Source organism: Pseudonaja textilis, chromosome 16 (genome assembly GCF_049901715.1).
Source record: "Pseudonaja textilis isolate UNSWEBS1 chromosome 16, rPseTex1.2, whole genome shotgun sequence".
NCBI lineage: Eukaryota > Metazoa > Chordata > Lepidosauria > Squamata > Elapidae > Pseudonaja > Pseudonaja textilis.
Genome location: NC_142005.1, coordinates 7090770 through 7103555, shown reverse-complemented (window position 1 = coordinate 7103555; position 12786 = coordinate 7090770). Strand labels below are relative to the sequence as shown.

At 46.4% G+C, this 12786-nt stretch overlaps 2 protein-coding genes across 2 annotated transcripts; one reads left to right on the top strand and one right to left on the bottom strand.

Moving 5' to 3' along the window:
- Positions 1–55: 55 nt before the first annotated feature.
- LOC148124567 (microtubule-associated protein 1 light chain 3 gamma-like) lies at positions 56–5609 on the top strand. Its single transcript, XM_087913801.1, has 4 exons — positions 56–1221; positions 2471–2526; positions 3021–3127; positions 4539–5609. Exons 1-4 carry the CDS (start codon positions 1182–1184, stop codon positions 4699–4701), a joined length of 366 nt encoding a protein of 121 aa, XP_087769927.1. The 5' UTR covers positions 56–1181; the 3' UTR covers positions 4702–5609.
- Positions 5610–7109: 1500 nt separating this feature from the next.
- Positions 7110–11852, bottom strand: ZBTB3 (zinc finger and BTB domain containing 3). Its single transcript, XM_087913797.1, has 2 exons — positions 11679–11852; positions 7110–9370 (listed from the first exon to the last, which is right to left on the bottom strand). The coding sequence occupies exon 2, from the start codon at positions 9287–9289 to the stop codon at positions 7958–7960; it is 1332 nt and encodes a 443-aa protein (XP_087769923.1). The 5' UTR covers positions 9290–9370; positions 11679–11852; the 3' UTR covers positions 7110–7957.
- Between the last annotated feature and the right edge of the window lie 934 nt (positions 11853–12786).

Here is a 12786-nt window from a genome sequence, read left to right as displayed (position 1 = left end):
CCCCACCCCGCCCAAAGAGGAAGAAAGGAAGGGGAAGAGAAAAAAACTTTGCGAAACTTACGCGCTTTGCAAAGGAAGGTGGGCGCCAGGTAGCTCAACCGGTGTGGCAACCTGGTTTATCCCTCGTAGGATGAAAAACACGCGCGCACACAACACGACACCGCAGCAAGAGAGGTTGTTTGTTTGTTTGTAGTTTAGTTTTTTTTTTTAAGCACCGGTCAAATTGGAAACAGGTTGTCTCAGCCAATAAGATGGACCAACAGGTGGATTTATTTTTTAAAAAAGGATAACAAGGATAGGATTGAGAGAGAGAGAGACCCAAATACATACAAACCCACACGCGTTAGCCTTGCATTAAGGCTTAAGGGAAGGCTGTTTTTTGGGTTTGAAGAAAGCAAAAAAGCAAAAACGGCGCGCCAAGAAAAAAACAGGCGAGGAGGGAAGCAGAAACGTGGGAAACGGCAATAAAGCATATTAAAGAGAGTGGAATTAGCTGGTTAGTATAGCCAAAGGCTCAATAAATCGAAAATTCACACACACACACACACACACACACCAAGAGTTTGCAAGCTGAAATACAGATCTGGAGAAGGAAGGAAAGGAGAAGGACAGGGAGGAAAAGGCAGAAATGGGCGAGATTGGCCTTGGTGCCCGTTCTCACGACCCGTGTGATCAATGAAACTCTCCCACGCGTGCACAAAAAAACAAACACCGATTCAGGTTTGCCTTGCAAAGTCGGTTTAGGCTTCTCCTAACCCAACGGAACTGGTGGAAGACCTCTCTGGAAGCCCAATAAATCTCTGTGTTGGTTTTTTTGGGGGAAATCTAGTGGCGGGGAGTTCCCAGGACGCGTGGATACGCGAAACTCCTATCAACAGCCTCCCCAGGGTTGGGTTAAATAATTCCTGCGGCTTCCAAGGTGTGGGGGGGGTTACGGGGGTAGGAAACGCCTCCGGAGCCGCATCCATGCGCTGTGGATCGACCCCTCCCTCCCTCCCTCACCCCCCCTCCCTCACCCCCCCCAGGAAGCAGAAATAGCCCCGATCCTGAAAGGCAGGTGGGAAAGAATTGCGCGCTTCGTTCCTATTTAAGGCGCGCCGGGGGACTGCGGAGCCGTCTCGGGAGCTCGGCGCGCCTCTCTGCCTCTTTTCTCAATTTGGCTCCAGCGATTGGATCTCCCCATGGCCTCCTTTCCCCCCTTTAAACACCGAAAATCTTTTGGTGAGTGATGCGTTTCTCTTTTGCTCCGTGTAAACGCTCTGGTTTGAGGTGGCCCACCCCATTGTTACCGCCCCCTGTTGGCCCCAAGGGTGCAATTCACCTCAATTTTGGAGGTGGGGGGAGTTATTTTCTTCACTTTTAGAGCTGTATTTTCAAGGTTAATGAGCAGGCTGCGTTCTCACGATAGGTTTCCTCAGGTTAAGTAAACCTGAGTGGACTCGGTTAATTCAGTTTTCTACATAACCTAGGTCTCCTGCTTTTGGGGTGGGGGTTGGACTAGATGACCTACAAGGTCCCTTCCAACTCTGATTATCTGTCTCTGAATTGCTAAGGTAGGTGTTTGTGGTCCTAAGACCCCCCTGAACTCCATGAAGACCCCTCTTAAGGGTCTCTGAACTAAAATTATTTGCTGGCCTGCGCAGAAAAAATAATAGTATATTAAAATCCTGCAAATGCATCAATTTTAATAAATATTAATATAGCAGCAGCAAGTGTATTGGTTTTAATAAGTATGAATAAATATCCATACCAACAAAAATGCTTTGGGGTTTCTCTATAATTTTTAGAAGGGGTCCTTAGAGAGAAAATTAAAGACTTAGATTTATCCTAGGCATAAAAAGTGAGTGGTTATAGTTTGTGTCCTGCTGTAAAAATGCAGGGAACTGTAGTTACAGGAATCTAACTAGCTTTCCAAACCCTCTAGAGAGGTGGTATTACAGGTCCCATCGTTCCCAGCCAACATTTTGGTGACTTGGGATTAAGGCTGCTGAAAGGCCAGAAGCTATTCCTCTGCAGATAGACAAACTTTAGATTTAAAGTTGCGGTTTCTGCCCTAAACCACAATGAAACTGTCTTTGACAGACATGGTTTAATTTTAGGAAAGGGTTGGTTGGCTAAGGTCAAGCATTTTGGGGTTTTGTGTGTGAGAGAGAGAGGGAGGGAGGGAGAGAAAAGGAGAAAGGAAGGAAGGAAAGAAAGGAAAGGAAAGGAAAGAAAGAGAATCTCTAAACAACCATGTTTTCTAAGTTTTTCTGAGTTGTAAACCCAGCTCTTGTGTACTGCAAAGCTTAATGCAGAGTGGGTTTTGCTGATTGGAATTCCTTTCACAAACCATGGTTAAACTGAGGCTTAGTGTGTTGTGTGAACCTGCAGGGGTAGGAAACCAGTCTCTGGGAATTAAAACTGGGAATGTCCATCCACAATCCATCATTAATTCTTTCCAATTTTTGAAAAACTTTTTTTATTCTAGTTTCCCGGAAGAACGAAGTGGCTGCAATCCGGATTAGATTTCCTTATAAACTACCGGTAGGTGTGTGGTGTGAATTTTCTTAAGGGCAGCTCTCTTGCACAGCTGTTGTGAACTTGTGTCTCTTTTTCTTTTTCTCCTTTCTTACCTTCCTTCCTTTTCTTTCTTCTTTTTCTCCTTTCCTTCCTTTTTCTTCTTTCTCCTTCCTTTTCTTTCTCCTTTCTTCTTTCCTTTCCTTTCTCCTTCCTTCCTTTCCTTTTTCTCCTTCCTTTCCTTGCTTCTCCTCCCTTCTTTCCTTTTCTTCTTCCTTCCTTTTCTTTCTCCTTCTTTCCTTTTCTCTTTATTCTTTTTCTTCCTTTCTTTGTTTCTTTCTTTCTTTTCTCTCTCTCTTCTTCTGCTGTTTCTTGAGGTCTGTTTCATGTCCTTCCAGTTTTGTACGCATATGTAAACACACACGTGTTTGTGTGCCGGCACAGGTATGCACAAGCACCACTTTAAACGCACACTTATTATCCTTTCCAGCTCCTCAAGCTCTGTTCTTGGCTCCTTGCAGGTGATTGTGGAACGCTATTCAAAGGAGAAACTATTGCCGGCTTTAAACAAGGTGAAGTTTTTAGTCCCTGGAGATTTCACCATGGGCCAGTTTGTAGCCATCATTCGGTGAGCATTTGAAATCTTGTGGCAAATTAATTAATTAATGGATGTGGGAAGGGAGGATTCTCCAAGATAGGGAGGAAAACTAGAACAGGGAGCTTTCCAGGATGTTTTTGTGTAAAACAGATGAGGATGTTTTAAATGGGGTTTAAATGGGTTCACCATTGACTAGATTAGCATTTGAAAACCAAGTCATTAAATCATGATTAACAAGGAAGTGTTGGAATCCCCCAAAAGAACAAGCGGATTTCTGGATTTGGCCAGTTTTTCACACCCATGAAGCAGATGGTGTTGAAGTACAGAGGGGGGAGGGTCTACCGACCAGAATAAAGACTTTGATTGGGGTTGGTCTAGATGATCTCTAGGTTTGTTTCCAAGCGGATGATTCTACTGTATATAGTGTATTGGTTCGTTGAGCAGAATGAGCAGCTAAAAACAGGAACTGGGGAAAGAATATTGGAGTGTTTTTTTTTTTATTAAACCAAGTTTCCTTGACTATTTCAACTCGATAGGCTGTTTAAAAAAATTACAAAATAAATACCTGTAAATACGTTAAGATTTATGGAGGAACTGTTGAAAAGGAACTTGTCCCTACAAGCTTTTGTCAGGTCTGAGTTGAGCCCTGTTTTTATTTTTCTGTGGCAGGCCAAAATTCTATCCCATTTATGCAGGAAGCGCAAAAATAAATAAATTTTAGGGTGATGTCATTAAATGAAAACCGGGAAATGGCTCAAGACAGCACGAAAAAGCAAAACCTTGAGTTTGCCTAGGTTTACACTCATCCTCTTTGAAAATAAGCCTAGTGGTTAAGGCACCAGGCTTAGAAGCCAGGAGACAGTGAGTTCTAGTCCCACCTTAGACCTGAAAGCCAGCTGGGTGACTTTGGACCAATCCCCAGGAGACAGTGAGTTCTAGTCCTGCCTTAGGCACAAAAGCCAGCTAGGTGACTTTGGACCAATCACCAGGAGACAGTGAGTTCTAGTCCTGCCTGAGGCACAAAAGCCAACTGGGTGACTTTGGACCAATCACCAGGAGACAGTGAGTTCTAGTCCTGCCTGAGGCACAAAAGCCAACTGGGTGACTTTGGACCAATCACCAGGAGACCCGGAGTTCTAGTCCTGCCTGAGGCACAAAAGCCAGCTGGGTGACTTTGGACCAATCACCAGGAGACAGTGAGTTCTAGTCCTGCCTGAGGCACAAAAGCCAATTGGGTGACTTTGGGTCAATGACCAGGAGATGATGAGTTCTAGTCCCTTAACCCAGCCTGGCTCATCCTTGCAGCCGCACAATTGCAAGAAACTTTGGAAATGGCAGAAACACACACACACACACACACACACACACACACACACACACACAAAGTCCTGTCCAAGACCTTGAGATCTCAACCTTGCCTGTCCTTCTTTCCCTCCCCCAGCAATCGGATGGGCTTGATGTCCACGCAGGCCTTCTACTTCCTGGTGAACGGCAACCACAGCCTCGTGAATATGTCCGCCACCATGGGCGATGTCTACACCACGTACAAAGACGAGGACGGTTTCCTTTACATGACATACGCCTCCCAGGAGATGTTCGGTTGAGGGCCTTCCAACCTTCTTGAGAAGGTTCGTTCTCCCTCCTGGCTACCCATTTTAATCCTGAATTTTGCAGTCGCCGGAATGCGTCCCTAAACTTTGGAGACCTTCTAATTTTCCACCCTGTTACGCAAAACTGATTTTACGGAAGATGGGTTTTGAGGTTCCTGAGCTGTAGGAAGTGCTCTGGTGGCGATTGTCTTCTGTTCGGTGGTCTTCCAAGGATCCCAAGCTAAGAATCTGGCTACTTCCAGATTTTGTTTTGTTTTTTTGGATTAAATGTCTTCTGCTCCAGGTTCTCCTATACCCTGCTTCAATTTGGGGGTGAAGGCTGAGCCCTCTTGTTATTCCCAATATCCGATTCCCAAATCTTGGGTTTTTCTCACCCCCAAAATAAGACAGAGATGGCATCTCTCCAGCTTTTTAGTGTTTCTCAACTTTAAGGCACTTGAAGATGGGTGGACCAACTCCCAGAATCCTCCTGCCAGGGGAATTCTGGGAATTAAAAGTCCACCTATCCAAGGTCGCCAAGCCTTGAGAAACATCATTAGGTGATAATTCCCAGTATCTCTGGGTCATACTGGCCGAGGCTGCTGGGATTTGTAGTAATTCAGTTCGGCTTAACAGCAGGGGGAATTCGACACTAAGGTGGTGTGAACCGGAGGGTTAAACTTCCGGCACCGCCAAAGGAAATCGCACAAACTACTTCAGGGTGGAACAGATCAGTACAATTTTTGCTGGGAGGAAAGAAATACGTTCGTTGCTATTCATGAACTTAAGTCGAAAAACGTTTAAAAATTTGCAAATTTAAAATATTGTTAGAAATGGCTTAAGTATAAAATACCAAAGTAAACTTGACTGCAGCTGGCAAGCCCCCCAGAAAAGGGGCAAAAAAAAAATAATGTTGCAATTTATTTCGAGTATTTTGTGGTTTATTTTTCGACGAGCGAACGGGAATTTGCGCGGGGTTTCCGTTTTATTTCGCTCCTAAATTTGGAGTTAAAAAGGTGGGGGACACATCGTTTTTCTTAAGTTTCCTCTGTTAACAGTCCTAATAGGGAAACTTTTTTTTCTCTTCGCTCCAAATCAAATTCTTAGCTTCAAACTGGGAAGGGGGAAACTTCCTTAAACAATGCTAAATCTCGGTTTTAGAACTCAGTCTTGTTAAGCAGCTGAATGATTTCAGCTAGACTTTCAAAAACGTTGAATGAAAATTAGAAACCAGGAGTACAAGTGGTAGAAGAAGAAGGAGAAGGAGAAGGAGAAGAAGGAGAAGGAAGAAGGAAGGAGGAAGGAGGAAGGAAGAAGAAAGGAAGAAGAAAAAAAAAAGGAAAAGATTTCAGATTCCCAATGATGTCAGAAAAATCTTCCTCGGGTACCATGATGGAGTAGGACAGTGGCGGCTAACCTTTTTGGGCTCCTGTACCAAAAATTGTGCGCGCACTTGCACGCTCGTGCTTGCGTGCCAGCACAAATGGCTCTGCGTGCCACCTGTGCCACAGCTTTGCCATCATGGGCGTAGGACAATGTTAATCGTTGGTAGGATGAATGTTGTTACACATTCCACTTGTTTGAAATATATACCTTTTAACTCAGTGGAGTGGAGTTTGCTCTTTATGAGACGGATGTTACATGACCCAAATAGGTAACATTATCAGTGCTAGAAGGGGCATTTGCAGCAAACCTGCCTCCCTTCTGACATGGATGATGTTACCTAATTGGGTCAAGAAACGTCTCCAAGAAACCAAGCAAGCTCAAAGAGTACCAAGAACCCCACAGTCCCCTTCCTCCTCCTTCCTTTTCCTCTACTCCAGAGACCCCCTTTCTTCTAACACTGATGATGATCCCTAGTTGGGTCATGAGATGTCTGCAAGAAAACCCCCAAGCTCAGAGAGCACCAAGGACCCCACAATCGTCCTCCTTCCCTTCCTTCCTTCCCTCCCTCCCTCCTCCTCCTCCTCGCAAACTCCCATCCCTTCTAGCATTGATGATGTTACCTAGTTGGGTCATGAAACGTCTGCAAGAAAACCCCCAAGCTCAGAGAGCACCAAGGACCCCACAATCATCGTCCTTCCCTCCCTCCCTCCCTTCCTTCCTTCCTTCCTTCCTTCCTTCCTTCCTTCCTCCTTCCTTCCTTCCTTCCTTCCTTCCTCCCTCCCTCTTCCTTCCTTCCTTCCTTCCTTCCTTCCTTCTTCCCTCCCTCCCTCCTCCTCCTCCTCGCAAACTCCCATCCCTTCTAGCATTGATGATGTTACCTAGTTGGGTCATGAAACGTCTGCAAGGAAAACCACCAAGCTCAGAGACTGCAGAGACACCCCCCGCCAATATAGTTAAACAACTAAAGCCAAACATTTCAATTGGGTTAGGAGGTGCACCTTTAAAAGTGGAAAATAAAATCCCAAGCACCACAGAGATTCTTATCATTTTTGTTGTTCTTTTTACTATGTCACAGGTGTCTTGTTCAATAAGGCTACACTGGAACTACGGTATTTACAAACAGGTTAGGGAATTGCAACCGGGCGGATGGCAGTGGCGGCTGAGGAAGGAAAAGGACATTGCTCGGAGGTGGGGACGGAGAGTTGTAGGGTGCCTTCCCCCCATTTGGGTGGGTCGGTGGGGGCCTCACACCCGTTCCTCATCCCTGGCATAGGGGCATCCAGGTGTCTGAAGCCGTTAACTCACTCTAGGCAGCATTGTGGCATTTTAGGAGATTATCCTGCACCTTTCTGTCAATTAAGTCTTGCCTGCTTGGTACCATTCACAACTGATGATAGATCCTGGTGCCCCTTGACAAACAAGGGCGCCAATCATTTCCCGTTTTCCTGCAAATAAAATTCTGAACTGCCAATAGCATGGAGAACCCCCACCAAACTAACAAGGCTGGTCTCTTGGGGGGGAGCGGGGGGCTAACACCACGGAAGAGTCGCTGTATCGGCAGTTTAACCCACAAACACACAAGCGATCCTCGTTCGGGGAATGGCTTAAAGTGGGTTTCTTTTTGAATCGGACACAAGAGAATGGCCAGAGTCGGCTCTCTGCGTTGGCGGAAAAAAAAATTTTTCCCCACTAAAGAGAAAACCGAACCCTGAAATTTTTGCAGCAGTACAGACGGGACAGTTTTGGATACAGCGATCCGGCCCAAGGAGGAACAGGAAAAAAAAAATTAGACACCAGTGGTGTGGCTTCTTCTGCCAGGAATGGAGACGACCGGAGGATTTGGCTCCTCGTTTTGGGAAAACGTTCCACGCCGTGGGAAAAGCCCCTAGGAAGGATTTTCCACGTCGTGTTTGCAGCGTTTAACGGCCAGATCTTCGTTGTGAGCTTTCCGGATGTGCCGGTAAAGATCTCCGGATTGAGTGTAACTCCGCATGCAGTAGCGACATTCGTACGGCCGTTCCCGGGTGTGGACGGTCGCGTGGCGCCGCAAGGTGTAGGAGCAGGAAAAGGTTTTCCCGCACGTCTTGCAGGTGGGGACGTCCTCCGTAAAGAGGCTAAAATTGGAGTGGGAATCATACTCCTGCAAGTACATCTGTTCGTGCAACGGAGGAGTAGCCATGGTGGAAAAAGTCTGACCTCCCGGCATGTGGATCAAGTGGTACGGGGCATTTTCTGGAGGTAGGAAGCTGCCCTCCGAAGAGACCTCCTCCATCCCACTGGGCTCTTCAAAAGCATCCAGGTGTCGCCCGCAGCCTCCCCCGGAACCCGCTTCCCCAACAGATTTTGCAAAGATGCTTTCTAGTCTCAATTCTGGAGCAGGAGGAGCCTCCAGCTGCTCCACCCCGTCCGTTTCCTCATCAGAAATCACAATCGCTTCCACCTTGACGCTGATGGACCGATTCGTGGGCTCCTTGTGTTCGATGTGGTGTTCTCTGTACCTCTCTGGAGGAAGATCCAAACCGGACGTCCCCTCGGCTCCGTTCCCGGAAGGATATGAGCTACACAACAGAGTTTCGGTGGAGCTACTCGGGCTGGAGAGAGAAATGTCCACGATGGGTGGCGGACGAGGCCGAGAAGCGGAGGGAGCATCCATCCCCGGTTGGGTGGTATCCGCAACGTCCAAAATGGAGGCCGATAATTCCTCAGGAGGTGTTTTCTGCCCGATGTTCCAGTCTCCTTTTTTGTTTTTCTCGGGGTCGCAGGAGTGAGGCGGGGGCAAGGATATGGGCTGGCTTTCGGGGAGCTGCAAATGATTTTCCTCCTCCTTTTTCGTGCTGTCGGCTTCGGCCAAAGCCCGGGCTTGCAGCTTCTTCTTACACACCTTGACGATGTCGTTCATGTGCAAATAACTGGCCGCGGCTAAGATGTCCTCCACCGGCATGTCGCCGAAGGAGAGGCTGCCTTTGTACATGAATTCCAGCAGGAGCCCGAAGGCCGGGGCGGTGACGATCTCGCTGTTAATGGAGACCAGGTCTCGCTTATCCAGCCGCTCCTTGTAGAACATCTGGAAAAAGGCACTGCAGGAGGCCAGGACGGCCCGGTGGGCCAGGAACTGGGTGCTGCCCACGATGACGGTGCAGTCGCAAAGGAAACCTTCGTGCTGCTGTTCCCAGAGTTTTTGGAGTAAGTTTTTGCTGTGATCGGGAAACTCCATCATGGGCCGGACGGGGGTGGGGGGGGGGAATGGCGTCTTTCAGGACAACAGGATTAAAGGCATCGTCCAGCCGACTGGAAGTAGCTGGCAAGAAAAGGAGAAGAAAGAAGAAGTCGCTGTTGGAAAAGGAAATAATAATTGCATGCCAAAACAACTCGACACGGGGAGTTTTTCCCCTCTCGTGCCATCATTCCGCTGAACACCTAATTCTCACAGTGCTGCCTTATGTCTGTTTACCCACGTTGTATGGCTGTAGTATGATTATTATCCTTCTCATCTTCTCTACAACCCATTGTTATTGGTATCGTATTCTTATCATTATTACTCTGCCGCTTTGCATGTACACTGAGAGCTTCTGTACCAGAGACAAATTTCTTGTGTGTGTAATCGCATTTGGCCAAATAAAGTATTCAATTCCTATTCCATTCCCATCTCTTCCCTATTTTATTCCTATTTCTATTCTTTCTTTGTTCTATTCTATTCTATTCCTATTCTTTATTCTATTCTATTCTAATTCTATTGCTATTGCTATTCTGCATTCTATTTTTATTTTCTATTCTAATTCTATTCTATTCCATTGTCTATTCTATTCTCTATTCTATTCTACTTTACTCTCTATCCTAGTCCTCGTCCTATCCTATAATATCCTTTTTTTAAAAAGTTTTTATTTTTATAACAAAAACAACAAATAAAACCATCTTTCAAGTTCAGTCTGTTGGTTGGGTACATACACCTTGCGCACATAATATCATCCTACATTTCTTGCTTATATTTATAACCATTCTAATCAGCATTTGATACCATATTGGTCAATTACCGATATCCTATAATATCCTAATGACAATGGACATTGACAAACACACCGTCTGTCAATTGCAAACGGCAGCTTGACTGGGAACCGCTGACATCCTGCCACCAGATGTGTAACACCTTCCAACGTCAACACCTGCCCTATCTTGGGTCTTTGGGAAGGACTCCATCGGCCCAGTCCTGTCCGAAGCATGTCTGGCTGTGCCACCCACCGAGAGCAAAGACTTCTCTTGCTATTCTGTTGGCCAAAGAAAGCAAAGTTGAATCCCAGCCCATCTGGAGGGCACGAGACGCCAGACTCTGTGTGTGTGTGTGTGTGTGTGTGTGTGTGTGTGTGTGTGTGAGAGAGAGAGAGAGAGAGAGAGAGAGAGAGAGAGAGAAGAAAAGGAAGGAAGGAAGGAAGGAAGGAAGGAAGGAAGGAAGGAAGGAAGGAAAAAAAGAAAGAAAGAAAGAAAGAAAGGAAGGAAGGAAGGAAGGAAGGAAGGAAGGAAAGAAAAAGAAAGGAAGGAAGGAAGGAAGGAAAGAAAAAGAAAGAAAAAGAAAGAAAGAAAAGGAAAGGAAAGGAAAGAAAGAAAGAAAGAAAGAAAGAAAGAAAGAAAGAAAGAAAGAAAGAAAGAAAGAAAGAAAGAAAGAAAGAAAGAAAGAAAGAAAGAAAGAAAGAAAGAAAGAAAGAAAGAAAGAAAGAAAAGAAAAGAAAAAAAAAAGAAAAGAAAGAAAAGACTGGCGCAATCCTCCTTCATTCCCTTCCCCATAAATCTGCCTCTACCATTTCCTCCTCTCGGTGGGAGTGGAACCGGTTGCCCCACTTTTCTCCGTACCCCACTAATTTCTTCCCACCTCTTTGGGGAGGGTTGTGTCCCCTATTATTTCTCTGCACCCCTTCTGATATTGTCCTTAATTGTCATCCCCCCAGCCTCCTTCCTGCCCCCTCCCTAATACTGAGTCAATTGGCCCCTCAGCCTCATCACGACTGCCCCTCAATACTTAATCGGCCCCAAGCCCCTTAGCTGCCCCCTCCCCAATGAGTCCTTATTAGCCCCCAGTCCCTTACTGACCCTCTCCAAGAATGAGTCCTTAATTGACCCCCCAGCCCTCTTTGCTGCCCCCTCCCAATACTCAATTGGACCCCAGCTCCCATGGCTGCCCCCTCCCCAATACTGAGTCCGTATTAGCCCCCCGTCCTTTACTGACCCCTCCCCAATATTCAATTGGCCCCCAGCTCCCATTGCTTCCCCTCCCCAAGAATTAGTCCTTATTAGCCCCCCAGTCCTTTGCTGCCCCCTCCCCAATACTGAGTCCTTAATTGCCCCCAAGCCTTCTTTGGTGCCCCTCCCACTATGAGTCAATTGCAACCCCCGCCTCATCACTGCTGCCCCTTCCCCAATACTGAGACAACTGCCCTCCCCAGGTCCCCTTGCTGCCCCTCCCCAACACTGGGTCCTTAATTGCCCCCAACTGCCCCACTCTGCTGCCCCCTCCCCCGTTTAAGGGCTGAACGGATCCCGGGGCGCCCTTCTTCCTCCCCCCCAATAGGGGGTGCGTTGGGCGACGGAGGGACCCCTTCCTTCCCCCACTTACCTACCACAAAGCAGAGGCCTCCCGGGACACGCCCTCTCCTTCCTGATTGGCCCCACGACTCTGCCCCTCTCCGGGAAGGCGGAGTAACGCTTGCCACGCCCAGAGAGCCTCCGCTCCTGATTGGCTCCCTCTGCTCGGCTCTTTCCCGCCCGTCGCCGCCCTCGCCCAACCTGGGCGCGGCTGGGAGATGAAAGAGGACCGAGGCTTGGCCCGCCCTCTCTTTCTCCCGATTGGCCAGCTTGACTCGGCCCGGCGCTCTGATTGGAGAAGGCGCGCGGAGACGCCGACGTTTCGAACCGTCGGCGGCCGAGCGGACGTTCGCCCCTAAAATGTTGATTGGTGGGAAGGAGGCGAGGAAGGGGAGGAGGCGGGATTTGGTGTTTCCCTGGTTACCAGGTGGAGCGGGGGGGGGAGCTTTCATGCAAATATAAATTATGCAAATTAAGGATGCTGCTGATTTAATGAGCCCTGGCTTAAAAATCTTAAATTAAGTTGCAAGAAAGTAAGAAGCCTCTTATTTTCTATTAGAAGCAAAAGTCCTTTTCATTGTAATTATGATGATTTATAAATTAGTAATTATTTTTAACCCTGGTGACTTTGAATAAAGGAAGCCCCCTAAATGCAACCATTTATACAATATTTTAATTGCAGCATTAATGCAATTAATTTAATCTACCATCTAAAACGAAAGCCCTTCGGTCGCTCCCACTTAAATATTTTTTTGTATTTGTATTGCAAAGGAAGATGCAAAATAGATGCAAAAAAAGTATTTGCAATTGTCACTAATCATTATCATAATTAGGGTTTAATCACAGAAACAAAAATCAATCCTATCAAAATCTGGAGGACTTCTTGGACTGAGGAGGAAAAACATAAGTTTAGGAATTGGGCAGCCATGTGAAATAGTGTTTCTTTAAAAAAAAAAATTATTAAAACATGTAAACAAACAGAATAAATAGCTACATCAAAGAAAGAAAAAAGATAGAAAGAGACACTGTGGCTAAAGAATAAAATGATAAACAAGGAGTTGACCATTATAAAAAATTGAAATTAATTATTCCATTAATTAATTGTATGAAAAGAGCTACTGTATGGTCATTTTGCTATTTGTA